The sequence below is a fragment of the Sus scrofa genome, chromosome X, assembly GCF_054392235.1.
Source record: "Sus scrofa isolate SSC_HxYL_T2T_F1_AM1 chromosome X, Sscrofa_HxYL_maternal_Yorkshire_Landrace_v2.0, whole genome shotgun sequence".
Lineage (NCBI taxonomy): Eukaryota > Metazoa > Chordata > Mammalia > Artiodactyla > Suidae > Sus > Sus scrofa.
Genome location: NC_139401.1, coordinates 21,679,429 through 21,695,277, shown reverse-complemented (window position 1 = coordinate 21,695,277; position 15,849 = coordinate 21,679,429). Strand labels below are relative to the sequence as shown.

The 15,849-nt window shown below is 37.7% G+C and overlaps 1 protein-coding gene across 4 annotated transcripts in view; it reads right to left on the bottom strand.

Moving 5' to 3' along the window:
- The window catches only part of MBTPS2 (membrane bound transcription factor peptidase, site 2), an 82,713-nt gene that overhangs the window by 45,942 nt on the left and 20,922 nt on the right, over positions 1–15,849 (bottom strand). For 2 of the 4 annotated variants that reach the window (XR_014835815.1, XR_014835816.1), the window contains exons 6-10: positions 13,247–13,365; positions 11,810–11,990; positions 3,196–3,290; positions 2,637–2,832; positions 657–782 (exon numbers count right to left, since the gene is read on the bottom strand). Coding sequence is in view for 1 of the 4 variants with exons in the window: in XM_021079698.2 (XP_020935357.1) it covers positions 707–782; positions 2,637–2,832; positions 3,196–3,290; positions 11,810–11,990; positions 13,247–13,365 (667 nt within the window). In the remaining 3 variants the exon portion in view is untranslated. Of the gene's footprint in view, positions 1–656; positions 783–2,636; positions 2,833–3,195; positions 3,291–8,527; positions 10,115–11,809; positions 11,991–12,888; positions 13,366–15,849 lie in introns of those variants that run through there. The other 2 variants (XM_021079698.2, XR_014835817.1) reach the window with 2 other exon arrangements.

The window sequence follows — 15,849 nt, the reverse complement described above, 5'->3', positions numbered from 1 at the left end:
ATTAAGAAATTTAAAAAGATTTAAAAGTAACAAAAATGAAGAACGTTTCCAAACTGTTCAGTTTATTCAAATTCTATATAATAATCAATTTAAAATTTCATCTTTTCTTTTTGGCTGCACCCATGGCACATGTAAGTTCCTGGGCCAGTGATCAAACCCGCGCCACAGCTGTAACTCAAGCCACAGCAGTGACAACACCAGATCCTTAATCCATTGAGCCACCAGAGAACGCCTTAAAATCTCTTCTTTTATTTGCAAACGTAATAGACTAAAGAATACAAGAGACTTTGTCCTCTGAATGCTATTTTGGTAGTGGAACCAGTTTGATCTCCCTTATTCATTCTTCCACCTGGTCAGAGCTAACAGGCTCAGAAGGGGTGGAATTCATCACGCAATTAGTTGCTGAAGCATTCATCCTAGTACTAAATAGTTTCGGACCTCTAACTTCAACTCCCAATTTGTATTCTAGTTCCAACCCTTCCTCATCTTCACCTTTCTCTTTTACCAGTCAATCTCTTTCCTGACTTCTTTCTTGCTAGGTACTTTCTGATTTTTTTCAACTTTAAAATCTCTCTCTCTCTTTTTTTTTTAAGTTATTAGCAATTGATTGGCACTTATAAGGTCTGTGCATGCTCTCTACTCAAGGTAAAACATACCAGTTCCAAGTAGTGTGCTTTTAGAACATTTTTCACACCAGAAAGGATACTTGACAAATGTCTCCACAACCACAGGCAGATCTATGCTTAGGAAGTTGAAACGTGGGATAAAACTGGTGATGCTCACTAAAAAAGAAAAACAATAATGAATATTATTTATACAGATAAGCAACAGCATGTGAACTTTACCATATGGCTAAAAATTGGGCTGGCCTATTAAATTGATTGAGAAAGCCCTCCCCAAACAAATGCAGGCAGGCCAAATGCCTCGCAGATGAAAGCAACTGATAATACTAGAACATCAAATAAACATAGTGTAATAGAGAAATTCATGTCCCAGTGTGTACTTATATTTTGAGGTAAGAGTAAGATAAAACTGATTATATACCAAGTATGATTACCAAACACAGAGACTGACTTTAAAAACACACTAGAGTCCTTATTCTTTCAAAGAGGTATAACCTTAAAATCAAATTCACTCCAACTACTATGGCACTTAATCTCTTTTTGGTCTAAATTTCTCTTCACTCCTAAAATTAGGATTAAGACTAGGGGGATTTTCGGAGTTCCTGCTACGGCACAACAGGATCGATAGTGCCTCTGCAGCCAGTGGCAGAGACGCAGGGTTGGATCGCTGGCCCAATGCTGGATCCCGGTGCTGCAGCTGTGGTGTAGGTCACAACTCTGGCTTGGATTTCATTCCTTGTCCAGGAACTCCATATGCCACCGGGGGGCCATAAAAAAAAAGACTAAGGGATTTTTAAGGTCTCTTCCACTTTGTGGATTCCACAATCCTGTTTTACTTCAAAACACTTAAAGACTCTCTTGTAATTAGAGAGAATCCATAGCACACATTTCTGAATTACCTAAAAAGGAACATTTTTACATTTGTTGAGGATGATGTAATTATCTGTACTTCAGAGCCACCTAGTGTCAAACTCATAAATAAGAAGCATGACGCAAGTTGTATCTTAGGTTATGACTATGGAGCAATGAGGGATTCTTTAAAGAATAACATAAATCCTACATGTTCATCAATTGATGAATAAATACAGAGAATGTAATATGGCCATACAATGGAATATTATTTGGCCATAAAAAGGAAATGATATACTGACCACATACTACAATATGAATGAATCCTGAAAGCATTATGCTAAGTTTCGCATAGTCACAAAATATTCCATTTAAATTTTATGTGCAGAAGAGGCAAATTTACAGAAACAGAAAGTAGATTAGTAGTTGCCAAGGGCTGCGGTGGTGGTGGTGGCGTGTGTTGAGAAATGGAATGAATGACTAATAGGTATGGCTTTCTTTGTGGGGTGATGAAAATTTTCTTGAACTAGACTGTAGCAATGGTTATACAACTCTGAATATATTAAAAACTACTGAATTGTATACTTTAAAAGGGTGAATTGTATGGTATGTGAATTTATTTCAATAACACTATTATTCAAAAAAGGAACATAAGAAAATCTTGTACAACAAAGTAAGTTAGACTATATGATTTTCAGCCATATGGAAAAGTTATATATTTAATCCAATCATGCTGCCACTACTAAATCAACTACGCTGGCCTGGCTTTGAAATTATATTCATATAAAATTCATGTGTCATACAAAAATTATTTTATGGCCATTATCACTATGATTCCTGGTATTCTTTGGCACATGTTGTTCTTGTTTTGGTAGCTTGGATAGATTTAATAAACTTTCAGAGACTTGGACACAAATGGTGGTGAAGGAAAAATGCATCACTCTCCATAGGCAAACATGGGGTTCAGCTTCATCTTGCTTTATAAAATCAGATTATTTTCCTACTGCTTAGATTTCACTTAATGCTTAAGAACAAGTTAGCAAGACTTTGAAAGGTGATCAAATACAATAAATAAAATGAATGCAAGATTTGTACTGAGTTTCTACCACTGAGAATATATGCCATCTTCATGATGTTCTGAGGGTCTACCACAATAATACCCACCTGTGTAATGAAGGTGCAGTGGGTGTCCTACATACAACATATCAATCTGAGGTGGGTGTTTCACTTTTATTAAGCGAGTATGAGTCTCCAAAGAAGGTATTATACAGAAACTTGAACTTGAGCTTTTTTTACAATCTTTATTGGTTCTACAAACTTGGGTGGCTTCAACTGCTTTCCGGGCAGGTAGACATGTATGCTAGGGATAAAATATTAATTAGTCAATACTAAAAATGATTTAACAAGAAAAACAGCAGGTTAACATTCCTTCAATATCTTTCATGTCACCTAGCATATTAGGAATGAAGTTCATATAAAGGAAGTGCCATTTATGTTTATCTACTATAAATCAGATTCAATTATTCCATTTAGGCCGCATAAGATATTAACACTGTAACATTTTTAAAGATTCTCAAATGAAACATGATATGTGAAACATAGAGATTTTAATAAAATGATAAAAAGCAAGAGGGTGATGCTTTTATAGATTCCATTTTAGTTCTATATGCTTATTTTGCAATAATTGTATCAGGCAAGCAAGATTGCTTCAGGGACAACTTACCAAACGCTTATTAAAATTATTTCTATAGGAAAAGCACACATCTGTAAGGCTGTGATTGTTACAGCATTCGGTCGAACCATCTAGTCGTTTGTACGCTAAAGAGAAATAGTTTATTAGAATGTGTTATATAAGAAAAGAACCCACTATATAGAAGTACATTTGTAATAAGAATTTTGTTTTAAAACAAAAAGAATTAAATAAATTGCATATGAATCCAGAGAACTGTATAATTGAGAGTTTAGCTTGTTGGCTACTTGCTGAAGAGTTTGATCTTACATTACAAAAAGAGCCAATTTGAAATCAAGAAGCAGAAATTACCCTAGATTAATAGTCTTCATATAAACTTACTCATGCATAAAGCCCGAGTTCCAGGGTCTCAGTAGGTTTTGCAATAACTGCAGCTGGTCAAGCACAAATATTTAATGAGCCACTATGAGATCCCCTAATGCTGCTGATCCAATCGCTACTGAACCCCTATGCTGTGGTGTTAGCAGAGTGAGCTAGTGGATGCTTAAGAGACTCTGATCCCTAAGGATACCTTTTTTTCCTTTGTTCCCATTTTTTGGCTTCCCCATGGCATATGGCATTCCGGGCCAGGAATCAGATTCCAGCCACGGTTGTGACCTATGCTGCAGCTGTGGCAATGCTGGATCCTTTAACCCACTGTGCTGGGCTGGGATTGAACCTGTGTCCTGGTGCTGCAGAGATGATGCCAATCCTGTTGTGCCACAGCAGGAACTCCAGGACATCCTTATTATTATATCAACCATATGCCTCCAGGTTTATCTTGAGGCTTTCCCCCTAGAATCAGGACAGCACAATCTGACCCCACAGATATGCAGATATTTGCCTGTATGCCAGTAATCCAGGTACCATTTTTTGGAAGGCAACAGAGACAGGGCAATTATTTATTCCCATTATTCATTTATTGTTTTCAAGTTCTTTGGTAGACTGCTTCAGGAGTCTACCAAAAACCTGACAGCATAAGGAATAGGGATATGGCTGGGACAGAAAAATATTTCCAAATATTTATTTTGGAAGGTTTCCTGCATTTAGAACATCAAACTTGTAAATCAAAATTGATGTGTTGCAAAGACCAATTAAACTTAGAATCTTATATACATACTACCAAATTCAGACGTGCTGAAGAAGAGTGATGTTATCCCCGATTTCCAATACTACAAAAAGCTTTCCTGTTACTAAGTGTCTTTAGGAGTACTAACATGAAAATGGATGTTGATAAGCAATCTGACTTTATAAGGATTTTGTATTTCAGACAAAAGTTTTTGTTTGTCTTTAAATCTTTTTTTTCCCTAGATGATTTGGTTAGACTGGATTTCCCTAAACATACACTGTTGCCAACACAAAGTGAAGAACAAAACAGAGGTAAAGGGAACTAAAAGATGAATCGATTTCTTCTCTATAATGCAGGTAGTTTTGCTTTTTTTTTTTTTTTAAATCAAAACTGAATGGATATTTAAACTTTGGGTGATGAGTAATATTTAAAATATGAAAGCAAACTGTGAATATCTAATGGCACAAACTCGTGTCTATAATCATTCATCAGCCCTATGGTAAACTCTAAGGAAAAAAGTTGTTTAATATTAAAAAAAATATCAATCCAGGCTAAAGCCCTTAATATCCTCTCTGATCAGTTGCCAGGTCACACCAATTTTTACCTCATTATCGTTATTACTCAATGAATTTTATTACATTTCTAGTTGTACAAGGATCATCACAACCAAATTTTATAGCATTTCCATCCCAAACCCTCGGTGCATCCCCCCACCCCCTTTTACCTCATTATTCTTCTCTTTATCTATTCACAATGTAGATTCCAATTTTTTCTCACTTAATCCCATGTGAACAGTTTTAACATATCTTGTTCATCACCTAGCTCTCATACGTAAACTTGTCCTATATACTGAATGCTTCAGACTAACCTTCTAATGTAGAACTCTAAGAATGTGGTTCTTCTAATCCAAATTTCCAAGGACTCTGCACTGCTCCCAGAGAAAGTCTAACTCAGCAGCCTAATATGTAAAGACTTCTACTTTTTTAAAAAAAAAGCCACCTCACCTTGGAGTTCCTGCTGTAGTGTGGCAGGTTAAGTACCAAGTGTTGCCATACCTGTGGCATAGGTCACAAGTATGGCTCAAATTTGATCCCTGGCCTGGGAAGTTCCATATGCAGTGGTCAAAAAATCAAATCACATCAAATCACCTTATCTCATACTCTCTTCTTGCTGAGCCAAATTATTAGCAGGTCCTTGATCACCTTCTAGTCAGTCTATGGTGCTGCGGTTCATCTATATTGGCCTCCTGAAAATAAACTCTTGAGGCCCAGCTCAATAACTGCTGCCATGAAACCCATCCTTGTCCTTTCAGTCAAGACTGACCACCACCAGCTCTCACAACTCCCAATATTTTTTGTATTTACACACATTTAACCTTGTACTGTAATGTGGGCATAGTCTATTTCTTCAATTAGACTGTGAAGTCCTTGAGGGCAATGTTTCTTAGTGTCTTATATAAGGTGGAAAACTCAGTATGCATTGAATATGTAAATGATATTCTATGCCACTTGCCTTTGTATCAGCAATGATTTTTAAAAATTTACATCTGATGCTTGATCCTTAATTTTTCTTGGATTGTATGCAATACAGAATTGAAAGTCAAGAATTTGACATCACTATTGATATAACATGTCTGATAACACAAAAGCTTAAACAGGTCAAGCAGGTTATCAAATAAATGAAGCAGATTGTGTGTAGAAAAAAAGAGGACACAGTGAGGACTGTGAATTAGAGAATATATACCCTGTTTTAAGGGGTTTGCAGCCAGGCCACTCAATTTGAGGCCCAGAGTCTAGAGATCATCCATTGTATTCCAAGAGAAATAAGAAATCTGGGCCCACATGTGAAACCTCTTTTAAATCTTGGCAGCCAACTAAGAATTTTAAAAGTATTGTGTAAGCCAAAACACATACATCTAGCAAGTCTGGATTTGACCTCTAGGCTATCACTAATTTGTGATCTTGAGGTTATGGCTTTTTCCTATAGTGATTATTCTAATCAAAACACAAACTGATGGCTGTGGTTGCCCTGATAAGATCAATAACCTCCTGACATACAGAATTTTCCATTAAAGAGTTCAGTATTTTATTACCATGTGAGAAGTAAATTTTATATTTCTGTTTATCAATTATTAAAAAATAGTTGTAGGTTTAAAAATGTTTTTTATTTTAGAATCTTTTCTACTGGGTCACATTAAAGGACAAATCACTTCCTTTCTGTGACTCAATTCTCAACCCATAAATCGGGGGTACCACAGATAGTTTTCACATCAATATACTGCTATCAACATGAAAGACAAATCCAATTCTACTTTGGGAAGTACATTCAAGACTGCAATGAGAGGTCCAGGAGACATTCATAGGTCTAATTTTGTTTGTTTGTTTGTTTGTTTTTGACTGTCCCATGGCACATGGAGTTCCCAGGCCAGGGATCAGAACCAAGCCGCAGTTGCAACCCATGCTACAGCAGCGGCAATGCCGGATCTTTTAACCCACTGTGCCCAGCTGGGGATCGAACCTGCACTCTTGGTGCTGCAGAGATTCTGCCGATCCCGTTATGCCACAGCGGGAACTCTCACAGGTTCAATTTAACTCTAGGAGATTAGAATTGTCCCTTAAATGTCCTCAGGCTGGGAGATAATAAGGACAATTAAAACCAGATCAGTTTCATAATCACTACAGGGAGAACCTGCATATTCCAAATGTACCCTAAGATACTTGTGGAAATAGTCTAGCCTTCAAAGGATGGTCTAGACCAGAGGTGATTTTGGAATTAGGCAGGAAGGAAGAGACCTTTTCAATCGATAGTTCACAGTCTTCCCTACTTTCTACATCACTAAAATCAACTGAACAATTTTCTTACCTTAGCTTAATAAATATATAAATGTAACTAGAATTCTAATATAAGCAGGCAAACCTACTTATTCTTAGTTCTACAGTAGAATTTGTACCAGCACCACCTAGTGACAAGCAGTTAAGAAATTACACACGCACACACACACACATGCACACATTCACATACACACTCTCTTCAACTGATGAGAGCAAAGAAAGCTTGAAACATACCTTGATATTCACAATGAGAAAACAGATACTTTTTCCCAAACATTAGAGAAAACTTAGGCATAAAAACAATCTGGGTACTCAAACTATGTGGAAAACATTTCCAGAGTTTTCCTTTTATTATCTTAAACTAGGTCACAAAGGGTCTTATCTCACTTCAGTTAAAGATTCATAAGACAGGACAATGTTCCCCTTGCCAGGCAGTTACAGGTATATACCCTCGTGTCCTTTTTTTTTTTTTTTTTGCTTTTTAGGGCCATACCTGGGGCATACAGAAGTTCCTGGGTTAGGGGTCAAATTGGAGCTACAGATGCCAGCCACAGCCACAGTGACGCCAGATCCAAGCCCCCATCTGTGACCTACAGCACAGTTCACAGCAACGCCAGATCCTTAACCCACTGGGCAAGGACAGGGATCAAACCTGCATCCTCATGGATGTTAGTCAGGTTCTTAACCTACTGAGCCACAATAAGAACTTCTTCCTTCACCTCCTTTGAACAGGAATACAGGCTATTCAAAGGGGATGCCTGAGTCTGGGCTCATAGCTTCAATTTAGGAAGGAGTTGCCTTTAGTATTCCATCTCACATTCCCTAAAATGCAGTTCAAATGCTACACTTAATCAAGTTGTCTTTCTTACCCAAGACAATGCTTTCAGCAAAGGAAAAAAGTAATTTAGCTTTAGGCATATATGAAATGAAGAGTGTCCCTTCAAACTAAATAAAGAGGATGCAAGCTATTTGTTAGAAAATAGTCTCCCAAAAGAACCAAACTAGTTCTTATCTGTAACTTTTAGTCTCATTCAAATCACTAAATGGCATATGGATATAGAGCAATCCTAAATTAAGCAGAGGCTTGAATATGAATAGGGGAAAAGTTTGTTTTGTTCTGAGGCAGAATGAAACCAGAGATCTATTTAGGTACAAAGGGCTCCAAGACCTCACCCAGTGTCGTTTTTGGGGCTTCCTGGAAAGGCCATTCATTCTCCAAGGAGTGTAATGGACAAGATCTTCAGGCTTGCCCCAAGCACCAAGGTCAGAGGTGGAATTAAACCATCCCTGGCTCTGTTGTTGATACTCATAGTTTAGTAGGTTAATATTTAAAAATCGAAAAGGAAAGGATTAACAGAAGAAAAAAGTAGGTCCCAATAATTTCATAAAATGTATATTCATGTCTGACAGATCCACATTTTTCTAATTTTTTTTTTTTTTTTTTTTTTGGTTTTTAGGGCCAAACCACTGGCATACGGAGGTTCCCAGAGTAGGGGTCCAATCAGAACTACAGCTGCTGGCCCATGCCATAGCCACGTCAGATCTGAGCCACATCTGCCACCTATACCACAGCTCACGGCAACACTGGATCCTTAACCCACTGAGTGAGGCCAGGGATCGAAGCTGTAACCTCATGGTTCCTAGTCGGATTCGTTTCTGCTATGCCACAACAGGAACTCCTACCTGTTGATATTTTAAGGAGAACATCTAATCTGTTTAACTAATAGCTTAATTAATTAATATATTAGAGAATATCTTAAAAAATTAATAATACACCTAGGAAAGTCAGGGTATGAAATGAGGCCAGAAATGATTGGCCGGGACTACTTATGAGCACTTTCAGGGTCAGATCTTTCCAAGATGACTTTACTGTTTTGAAGTAGTGTAAATTCTTATTTTATTTTACTTATTTATTTAAAAATTTATTTATTTATCTTTTTTTGGTCACACCCATTGCATACTGAAGTTCCCAGGCCAGGGACTGAATCTGAGATGCAACTGTGGCAACACTGGATCCTTGAACCCACAGTGCTGGGCCAGGGATCTAACCTATGCCTCTGTGGCAGCCCAAACTGCTGCAGTTGGACTCTTAACCCACTGTGCCACAGTGGGAATTTCTGGGCCAGGGATCAAACATGCGCCACAGCTGTGACCCAAGCCACAGCAGTGATAACATCAGATCCTTAACCCACTGAGCCATTAGGGAATTCCAATATGTATATACTTTAAGTCACATTTACAGGCATAAAGATTCCTATTATTTGGCTAAGTATATGCACTCCATTAAAAAATGATTAAATAGAGGTAGAGGTTTTTCAGATAGTAATCATGCAAAATCAACAAGTATCCCAATACAGTTGTTCCTAAGGAGATGAAACAAATATTGAAGAATTATTTAGGGATTTGTATTTTTTTTTCTTTTTAGGGCTGCACTTGTGGCATATGGAAGTTCTCAGGCTAGGGGTCAAACCAGCGCTACAGCTGCCAGCCTACACCACAGCCACAGCAACACCAGATCCGTATTAAATCTGCAACCTACACGGCAGCACAGAACGCCGGATCCTTAACCTACTGAGCAAGGCCAGGGATTGAACCTTCATCCTCAGGGAACCTAGTTGAGTTCATAACCTGCTGAGCCACAATAGGAACTCCTAGGGATTTTTTATTAGCATGGAAAGAGTAATATCTGCTTTAGGTTTTTAAACAAATACCCCTAAAATACAGCATATAATTCATAATGGTAAAATACTCAAAAAATTTCACTTCCATTCTGTCTGATGGGAAAAACACAAAACCTTAAACATCTGAAATGCAGATAGCCTAAATAAAACAACCCCTATTGGAAAGAACATTATTTAATTACTATCTCATTTTGGCTTTTGTAATTCAATACAGATTATACAAAATTTAGAGGAGTTCTCATTGTGGCTCAGCAGTAATGAACCCGACTAGGATCCATGAGGAATCTGGTTTGATCCCTGGCCTTGCTCAGTGGGTTAAGGATCCAGCGTTGCTGTGAACTGTGGTGTAGGCCGCAGACATGCCTTGGATCTCATGTTGCTGTGGCTGTGGTGTAGGCCAGCAGCTCCAGCTCTGATTGATTTGACCCCTAGCCTGGGAACTTCCATATGCTGTGGGTGCAGCTTTAAAAAAAAAAAAAAGAAAGAAAAAAGAAAAGAAAAAATTTAGAGGAACTTGAGGTAAATGATAAAGGACTGAAGAAGTACGAAATAATGGATTATTATTATCATTATTTTTTTTTCTTACGGAAGAACACACTGTGGATTTCACACCCAACTGAGAAGATGAGATACATGGAAAAACATGAGATGCAATATGAAGTAATGACTGCTACCTTTGAGGTATTTTTGCCCTCGCCAAAAATGGATCCTAAATCTAATCAAGCCTTTAGACCTAACTACTAATTACAGGAAGTTTGGGGGATACTTGAACATGTGAATGATATCTTAAGGATAACATACCTAGACAAATCCAGAATGTGGGAAGTTTGACAAAAAACAAATGACTCAGTTTCTTCAACAAATGCTACTAAAAAAAATGTCAGGGGGAATTGTTACAACTTAAGAAAGACTTAAAAGACATACCAACCAACTTAAACCAATTATAAAAAATCCGGGAGAGTGATTTTTCCTAACTAGATATTAGGAATTATCATTAATGTTGTTAGGTGTGATAACAGTACTGTGGTCATGTTTAAAAGGTCATCATCTATTAAAGATATCCTGAAGTTTATGGGTGAAATGACAGGATACCTGGGATGTGCTTTAAAATAGCTTCCTCAAAAGTGGGCAGCCTGGATGAAAAAATTGCCAAAATGTTGCTAATTGCTGAAGCTAGGAGAAGGATGCATGAGATTTCATTTATACTAATCTCCTGACATTTACATATGTTTGAAAAATGTTTGCAATAAAAAGTTCTTAAAAATGGGTTATACATGGAAGATTTTGAAAAAAATTTTAAATCAGTTTTTACTATTTTGCCACTGTTGCATACTGTAATTAATACTGTTATTCTTGATAATTAATCATATTTCTTAACTCCAGTAGATGTGGACAAGTAAGATGTAGTCTGTGAGCACAATTTGTACTTTCCAACATTTTCAATAATTTGGGGTCCCATGATTTTGTATTTAGAATTGGGAAACTGGTTTCTCAGAGCTAAAAGAGCTAAAAATAAATTTGGCAGCTTTTGAGAATAAACTTGCTTCCCCCCGTCACCTACTACACAGAACAAAAGTTATGACTTCAGAGGGTATTTTTGGACACCAAGATGACTGCCTCTGGATGCCTGCCACATAAAATACCTCTAACCCCAAACAGCTTTGGACATGCTACCATCCATATAGCATAAGGGTATTTAATTACTGGAAGTTAGTTAATTGGTTATGGTTGAACTTGAATGCTGACTTAACACAAGTGTTTTGTAAATGCTGAAAGAATTAGATACCAGAGATCTGTAAATCGAATATGAAATTATTTATAAGTTCAACAATATATAATAAACAAAACATAAAATATTAGTATCTAACTTACCAAGAAGAATGTTTACTGGTTTAGGCCTATTATTACTTTACTGATTTGTTTTAAAGAAGTTAGAATAAAGTAAATTTTGAGACATTATCTATGAATTAGTGAGTGGCAAATACTGCTGCTGGAAGCATTATATTATATGGAGGAAATATACACACCTCTAACTGGGAAGCTTAACTGCTGTAAAGTTGATGCACTTATACAGTAACCAATTTGGGGCTCATAGGCGATGGTATCTAGACATTCATTCCAATCTTGTACATTAGTAACAGGACAATCCTGTAGATGGGTGACAAGGTCTCCCACAAAAAGGCCTCTGGGTCCAATGGCAGGTGAGTCCTTGGGAAGAGGGCAGTACCAAATCAGATAATGTGTGAAGACAAGCTATGATTAGTCTGAGCAAATAGAAACACTGACTTAAGGAGAACATCTTGAATAATGTAGAAAATAATCTAGCCTTGAATCCAAGATGAATAAATAGTCTTTAAAAACTAACAAAATAAAACCCAACCCTATACTGTCAATGGATAAAACTAGAAAACAAGTCCTTATCTAAATACAGTTCCAAATATGCAGATGATAAAGTCAGCACAATGAATATGGGAGCCAGCTGCTCATAAAGGTAATCTTCCTCTTTCCAAACTGTAAATAGAACATTTGATACATCATAGTAGTCTAAGGAAGTGAAATTCAGAACTGAAGACATTAACTTAAACTCCCATGAAATGTTCTGGGGGGCTAGCCTAGGTTTCATCTTTCTTATTTCTTAGGAGTAAAGACATCTGACTCAAAAGTAGTTGTAAAAATAAACAGTAAAGGTAAACGATGCATCTTATCAACAAACTATAGGTAGAAAATCTTGGTATTATTCTTCTAATTCAGAACAGAAACAATTTTCAGCATATCATTTGATTTTATTCTACTTTATTCTTTTTTGGCCACCCTGCAGCATATGAAGTTCCCAGGCCAGGGATCAGATCTGAGCTGCAAGTGCAGTTGTGACAACACCGGATCCTTTAACCCATTGAGCAGGCTGGGGATCAAAACTGCATTCCAGTGCTGTAAAGATGCTTCCAATCCCGTTGGGCCACAGCAGGAATGCCTCAATTTTCATTATTTTAAAAGAGCCAATGTGGAGTTCCCGTCGTGGCTCAGTGATTAATGAATCTGACTAGGAACCATGAAATTGCAGGTTTGATCCCTGGCTTTGCTCAGTGGGTTAAGGATCCAGCGTTGCCATGAGCTGTGGTGTCGGTGGCAGACGCAGCTTGGATCTTGCGTTGCTGTGGCTGTGGCTGCAGCATAGGCCAGCAGCTGCAGCTCTGATCAGACCCCTAGCCTGGGAACCTCCATGTGCCATGGGAGCGGCCCTAGAAAGTAGGCAAAAAGACAAAAAAAAAAAGAAAAAGAAAAAAAAAGCCAATGTGTTTTACAAAACTATCTGTTCGATTTGAAAGGATTACAAATAATTTCTTCAGAAGAAACTAAGCATTCTCTATATGAGAAGTATTTGAATAAAAAAGTTCCTGACATAAAATACTAAGCACTACATCACAAATTCTGGTGAAAGTATACCCCAAGTAATCTATATTTACCTCAGCAACTTCAGTGATGAGCACCCCAACTCCAGTGTAATAAAACGGCAAGAGAATTACAGGGAGGAGAACAAGAGCTAAGATACCCAGGAGTGCAAGGACGAAATTGTGCCAGATACCTGAAAGGAAAGAAAAAAAGGAATAAGCTCAACCAGGGGCAGAATGATATCATTCCAGGTATTTGGACTTCAGGACACCTATGCATTCTGATAAATTAGTAAAGTAACCAGAGAAGGTGTGAGGTAGAGAGATCTACTTATTAGTACAGCAGACAGATATTCAGCTAGAGGCTTCTCCCATTTCAGATACTGAAATCTAAAATGAGCATGTTAATATAACACCAGGAAGACCACACACTAATTTGACTTAACACTATTAGAATCTACACTTTATTACATATATATCTTTATTATAGAGATGTGTGTATACACAATATGAATAGACTATCTTCTACTTATTATACCCCCTGAAAAGATAATGTATACATATTAATTTAAACATACTTGTGATCTTTGAAAGGAACTTCAGAGCCATCAAATAAAAGTTCATTCTTGCTCAACCGGGGTATGATTCATACATCAAGAGTACAACTATCTCCATTACATGTATAGAGATGGTTAGGTGAACCCAGTGGTGTGCTGAAGCCTGCTCCTACCAGCTTGCCATAGTTGACCATGCTGCTTTCGCCAATTCCTCCCTCAGGAACATCAGTTTGGTGACCTAAAATTGGCCATGGTGCAGTGGGTTAAGAATCTGACTGCAGCAGCTCAGGTCACTGCAGAGGTGTGGGTTTGCTCACTGGCCCAGAGCAGTGGGTTAAAGGATCTGGCATTGCAGCAGCTATGGCTTGGGTGGCAGTTGTGGCTCAGATTCAGGCCATGACCCACAAACTTCTCTATGCTGTGGGTGCAGCCATAAAATTAAAAAAAAAAAAAAATTGGTCATGGTGGGAGTATTTACACCACAGAAACCTGCAAATACTACATATGAGAGCTCTCCACCCTCCCCTCCAGGGCCAGGTGTCAAACACTCACTAGAATACCACTAAATAGTCCCCTTCCCATACCGATCCTTCCCTTTTAGTACAGTTTTTCCCACAGGGCAGAGTGGAGGCACTACCAGCTCTCCCAGGAGTGTGATTCTTAGTTGTGCAGGATTTTTTTTTTTTTCTGCACCTGTGGCATGTGGGAATTCCTGGGCCAGGGATCAAACCTGTGCCACAGCTGTGGACTGAGCCACTGAAGTGACAACACCAAATACTTAACTGGCTGCACCACAGGGGAAGCCCAGTTGTGCAGGTCTTGTCCCTTACAATACAGGATATAGAGCATTCCTGACTCCATCCTCTGAATCCATTAGCGTTCTCCAGTCACTGAGACAACAAAACAATATCCCCCATCTCACACATTCCAAACATCCCTAGGAGGGCGAAAGCACCAGTGGTTGAGAAGCAATGTTCTAAAATGATAGAAATGTAACTTAAAGACATCTCCCAAACTCAGGAAACTGAGTATGGCCATATGACTGTGTTTTGGTCAATGGATGCTAGTGGAAGTGATGGGGGTTATCTTACTGGCCAGAATGTAGCTATGATGGAGTTAACCCAAATCCATGACATGACATAGAAGCTGCATGCTGGGAAGACAAGAGCTTGGAGAGAAAGAGTTTGAGTCCTCCAAATCATACAATTATCATATCAGCATTGAACTACTTACATTTCCAATGTTTTATGAGAGTTTAAGTCTTTTACTTTTAGCTATTAGAGCAGCCAGATAACTAGCTAATACATGTTCCATGTACCATATTTGCAGTGTAAGATGTTCCTCTAGTTTAAAACATTGGGTAAGCAATTTTTTCTGTTCTATAACAGAAAGATTTTTTAAAAATACTGATGTTATCAAGCTATTTAGTAGAAACTACAGTTTGCTTTTTCATGTATATATTTCAGACTTTCCTTATCTACACATTCATACATAACCCATTCCTTATATCTGCTAGAGTAGTCCATTTTAAAAAAACATATTGACTTATTTATAATATTCCCTACTACTGATCACTTAGACTGTTTTAACATTTTCATACAATGCTGCAACAAACAGCTTAGCTCATATTGTTATGCATCTAATTAAGTATGCATCTGTGAGGGTATGGAAAATTACAGAAATGGAATTGTTAGGTCAAAAATTATGTGCGTTAAAATTGACCTCCAACAAGTCTGCATTATGTTCTCATAATTGGCATGTTTCCCCACACAACATGGGATGCTATCATAATTTTAGACTGCCATCTGGTAGGTGAAAAGTCAAATCTCTTCGTCTCTATTTGTTTTTTTTTTGCCTCGCCCATGGCATGCATAAGTTCCCAGGCCAGGGACTGAACTCATCTCATAGCAGTAACCGGAGCCATAGCAGTGACCATGTCAGATCTTTAACCCACTAAGCCATCAGGGAACTCCACTATTTCTTTAATTATGAATGAGTTTGTACACTTCTCTTGTTTATTAAACAGCTATTTGTATTTCCTTTTGTCTGAGAATTGCCTACTTCTATCCATTGTCAGTTCATATTTTTTGACTTTTTTACTAATTTTTACATCTATATACG